We start from the raw sequence: 5,000 nt of genomic DNA, 5'->3' as shown, positions 1-5,000 counted from the left end.
GCAAATGTTTTTTTTTTCTTCTAAATCCACTATAACACCGACTTCCCTCGCTTCCCTGCAGAGCCAGCCTCTTGGTGTGATCTACGATCTCAGGCTGTACGTTGCTGACCGCAAGGAGGAACGTCCTCACAAGCGGAACTCCGTCAGCTTCGCCGTTCGAAAGGTCCAGTTTGCTCCTATTGAACCCAGCAATCGCCAGCCCCAGACCCTGGTAAGCAAGAGCTTCACGCTCTCTCCTGGCAAGCTGAACCTCGAGGTCACCCTGGACCGCGACGTCTACTTCCATGGCCAGAATATCGATGCTCGTCTGTCCATCAACAACGTCTCCAAGAAGACCGTGAAGAACATGAAGGCTGAGGTTGTGCAGCACGTGGAGGTCACCATGACCAACACTCACTTCAGCCGAGTCGTGGCTTCACTCGAGTCTCGCGAAGGATGTCCCATCACCCCAGGATGCAACCTCAGCAAGACCTTCTCCCTCAACCCTATTGCCTCCGTCAACAAGCGACGCTTCGGCATCGCCCTCGACGGCCAAATGAAGGACCAGGACGCCAACTTGGCATCCTCTACTATCGTAGCAGAAGGTAAGAACGTCAATGACGCCTTGGGCATTATCGTGTCCTACTCTCTCCGTGTGAAGCTGAACTGCGGCGCCATTGGTGGTGACCTGACTGCTGACTTGCCCTTCAAGCTCATGCACCCTGACCCCACCTCTTCCAAGGGGTCACTGCGCAAGATGCAGTCTACTGATAACATCGAATTCGAGGAATTTGCTCGACTTCGTCGCGGCCAGTCCGTCGCTGATGACTAAATCAATAAAATAGAAAAAAAAAATCAATAAATACGGTCCCTCTTTCAGTTGTTAAGTTTACTCTGTTTTGATATGTTCCACCCCGATTGGCGACGTTAAGAGTTCATTTGTGTTGTTTTTGTTTTATGTTTAATTAGATAATAGTTTTTTATATTTTTTTTCCAAAAAAATGTACTCCTTTTGCCATCTTTTACTTAAACCTCCTTCTTAATAATGAGTGACCATGGACAAGTATCTTGAATACTACATCTCAAGTCAAAATATATCTAACACAGGAAATCATATCATTGTAAATACACATTCTTACGTATAAATACTTTGCACAGAAACAATATGCATATAAGCAATACATATATACACATAGGCCTACCTTTTTAAACACAATATAAGAAAATCGGAAACAGTTCGACTGTTTCATCCAAACATTTAAAATTCATATCTTGTAATTAAAAAAAAAAAAATTCTTTCATTCATTATTTTCAACAATTTTAACCCATTCGCCCCGGATTTATGTTCGGCCCTCTGTAGTTTTGGTGAATTTTGTTACATACAGATGGCTCCACATGTGCTCAGCTGGCAAGGAGTTTATCAGTGGACCCTAGTTACCGATTCCTTGAATTGGCGGGAAAATGCGTTTTTCTTATTAATACCATTGCTATCGATACTGTTATTATTGTTATTCATGTTAAGATTATTAAATTGTCATTAGAATATTTTAGACAACGAAATTATACAAAAGACTTTCATAAAGTGAAAGAAAAGAGTAAACAGGAGAGATAGGTAGTTCTAATAACTGGCTATTTGGTGATTAAGAACTTGTAGAGCCATCTATGTGTAAATACAATAAATAAACTTGTATTACAGTGGGCATGGCAAGTATTCTTGCCCAATGGGGCGAATGGGTTCAAATAAAATGACAGCATTAAATTAAATAATTTATTTGTGAACTAAATGTACATATATAACCAAATAAATCAGTAAAATCCAAATGGCAACACCAATGCTGAAAATACAGATAAACCAAAGACCGAAATCTATCAATTTCACAGAATACGAAAATGTTGCCAATCACGCTAATGTTCTCCAATGGATGAAATCAACTCCTGATCACGCCGATATTTCCAGTTGAACGACAGGATTACTGATTCGTTGCATCAGACGGCTCAATCATCGGCTACAGACTGGCCGCGACGAAGGCGAGCGAAGTCCTCGAATTCGAAATTGTCAGTGGATTGCATTTTGCGTATGGTTGTCTTGGTGGCGGAGGGGTCGGGGTGCATCAGCTTGAAGGGAAGGTCGGCAGTCAGCTCACCGCCAATGGCGCCGCAGTTCAGCTTCACGCGGACGGAGTAGGAGACAATCACACCAAGGGCGTCGTTGATATTCTTCCCGGCGGCAACCACAGTGGAGGATGCCAAGTTGGCGTCCTGGTCCTTGATTTGGCCGTCGAGGGCGATGCCAAAGCGTCGCTTGTTCACGGAGGCGATGGGGTTGAGGGTGAGGGCCTTGCTGAGGTTGGATCCCGGGGTGATGGGGCATCCTTCGCGAGACTCGAGCGAGGCCACGACTCGACTGAACTGGTTGTTGGTCATGGTCACTTCCACATGTTGCACGACCTGAGCCTTGATGTTCTTGACAGTCTTCCTTGAGGCGTTGTTGATCGACAGATGAGCTTCAACAGGTTGGCCGTGGAAATAGAGCTCACGGTCGAGGTTCACCTCGAGGTTTAGCTTGCCAGGAGAGAGCGTAAAGCTCTTGCTGACCAGCGTTTGGGGCTGGCGGTTGCTGATCTCCGGGACGGCGTACTGGACCTTGCGGACGGCGAAGCTGACGGAGTTCCGCTTGTGAGGACGTTCCTCCTTGCTGTCAGCCACGTACAACTTAAGTTCGTAGATCACACCCATGGGATGGCTCTGTTAAACGGAAAACGAAAAAATACAATCTTTTCTCGATAAAATGATTAACTGAATCAGATTATCAAGTGGCAAAGTATTAATTCACGTGTCAAATATTAAATCTATGCGGCAAAAGACTGTGTTCATGTGTCAGAGATTAACTTCACGGCAAAACCCTCTTACAGATGACTCATCCCCGTTGTCCAGAGTGACTGAGCACGGGGCGTTTTCCGGGAGAGCGACGCTGATCGGGTAGGCGTTGCTGCCTAGTTTCTTGATGAGTCGTTCCTGGACATCATTCGTCTGGATCTGACCAGTGTTCGGGGCGACCTCGGTGTTGACGAGCTCGAGCTCCTTGCTGAAGTTAAGTCCCATGACCTCATCCTCCTCGCGACCGTAGCGGTAGGTGACCGCCACGCGCGCGAAGACCCTCCTTCCTCGCAGGTAATCATGGTCCACAACAACCACACCGTCCACGGGGGAGGTGTGGGTGATGTGGTCCACGAAGTCCCGCCGACTTAGGTAAGCGGTGACTTTACCTGGCGAGAGAGGAAATTGCAGACGCTTATTGTGTAACTGCAGTGACAAGAATGTTGCTACTTGTTGAGTCTGTCCTGTATGTGTGTGCGTGTGTGTTCGTGCGTATATGTGTGTGTGCATGGCGTAAGTTTGTGTGTGTGTGTGTGTGTGTGTGTGCGTGTGCGTGTGCGTGTGCGTGTGCGTGTGCGTGTGCGTGTGCGTGCGCGTGCTCGTGTGGGTGTGCATGTGCATGTGCATGTGCATGTGCATGTGAATGTGCATGTGCATGTGCGTGTTCATGTATGTGTTCGTATATTCGGATGTAAGATAATCACAACATCTAACACTAATCATTGTCGAATCATCATCTAGTCGCAAGTCCCTCATCAACTCCTTTCTCTTTCTCCTCATAAACTCGATTCTAATTTTCTCGATCCTTAATAACTGAATGTTATTGTTATTGATTGTAATCATAATTACCTTTATCATTTTATTATTATTATCATTATTATCATTATTATTATTGTTATTTCTTTTTATTATTACTGTTACTTTTATTTCATTATCATGCCTATTATCATTATTACTATTAAAATCATTACCATAATTATAATCATACCTATTATTGTCATTATCATAATCTACATAATTATTATTATTACTATCATTATCACTATTATCGTTATCATGATACTCTATATCACTAGTATTATTAATTTTATCTTCATTATCCTTATCCTTATAATCATTATTATTATCATCTTCATTATCGTTATCTTTATAATCTGTATTATTAGTATTATCATCATTAGCACTATTATCATCATTATCACTATTATCATCACTATCACTCATTATAATTATCACTCATTATAATTATCATCATTATACAACGAATTTACCGACACCGGGGACTTACCATTAGGCGCAGTCTTCTTGAAAACTTTGACGGCGTTCACCATTGGGATGGCTTTGTGGGAGATGTCTGAATATTTTCCGAGCGAAGCTGATGTGAGAGACGAAGCCTCTGTTTCTCTTATATACCAGCCTGTTTTCCTGCCAGCTTGCTTTTATCCGATTAGCTGTTGCTTCCTCGTTGGTAAGGCCGCAACAGACCTCGTAACCTTTCTCTGCATTGATTAATTCCGCTCGTAATGTAGGACAGGTTTAATGATTCGTCGTAATTTTTAAAAATAGGGTATTTTGGGGGGATGTGTGGCAACAAGGTAAGTTTTCCGAATACAAGTTAGAGAATTCTTTGTTCAGGGAATGTGGTCGCAGAGCTGATTTTACCTCCTTTTCAAAATGAATGAATAAATTGATAGAGAACAAAGTAAATTAACAAAAAGCTAGGATAAATAAAGACACGAGTTTTCTAGGACGAATTAAATAAAAGTCTAAAAACCGAATAAAGCTCTTCACACATTACCGCATTGCAGTTAGCTGAAGATCATTTTCTAGGTTAATGCAATTAAACGTGCATTTTTAGGAGGGAGTCCCCACAGTAATGCATTTTCTTTATACACCATGTTACGCAAAATAAAAAATTGTAAAGTTGTATGACTGAAATGATACCTAGACAAGTTGTATCACAAGTTGTATTCATTTCAGAAAAAAAAATGATTATAAATAGAAAACCGGGGGTTAATAGTAGTGATGTTAATGTTAAAAGCTGCCAGGTTCCACGCGTATCAGAGGAATACTTTGTACGTCGTTTGATGTCAAAACTGCAACTCTGTCAAACAAAACAACTGATGTTCTTTTAAATGTAAGTC

The 5,000-nt window shown here is 42.4% G+C and overlaps 2 protein-coding genes across 2 annotated transcripts in view; one reads left to right on the top strand and one right to left on the bottom strand.

The window, feature by feature from the left end:
* The window catches only part of LOC125034800 (arrestin homolog), a 2,229-nt gene extending 1,237 nt beyond the window's left edge, over positions 1 to 992 (top strand). The window contains exon 3 of the mRNA XM_047626777.1: positions 62 to 992. Coding sequence (XP_047482733.1) covers positions 62 to 811 — 750 coding nt within the window. The 3' untranslated portion in view covers positions 812 to 992. The remainder of the gene's footprint in view (positions 1 to 61) is intronic.
* Positions 993 to 1,733: 741 nt separating this feature from the next.
* Positions 1,734 to 4,207, bottom strand: LOC125034799 (arrestin homolog). Its single transcript, XM_047626776.1, has 3 exons — positions 4,145 to 4,207; positions 2,890 to 3,245; positions 1,734 to 2,724 (listed from the first exon to the last, which is right to left on the bottom strand). Exons 1-3 carry the CDS (start codon positions 4,185 to 4,187, stop codon positions 1,975 to 1,977), a joined length of 1,149 nt encoding a protein of 382 aa, XP_047482732.1. The 5' UTR covers positions 4,188 to 4,207; the 3' UTR covers positions 1,734 to 1,974.
* Positions 4,208 to 5,000: the final 793 nt, after the last annotated feature.

The sequence above is a fragment of the Penaeus chinensis genome, chromosome 18 (genome assembly GCF_019202785.1).
Source record: "Penaeus chinensis breed Huanghai No. 1 chromosome 18, ASM1920278v2, whole genome shotgun sequence".
Lineage (NCBI taxonomy): Eukaryota > Metazoa > Arthropoda > Malacostraca > Decapoda > Penaeidae > Penaeus > Penaeus chinensis.
The sequence above is the reverse complement of the archived record's forward strand: the minus strand, read 5'-3'. Positions and strand labels throughout refer to the sequence as shown.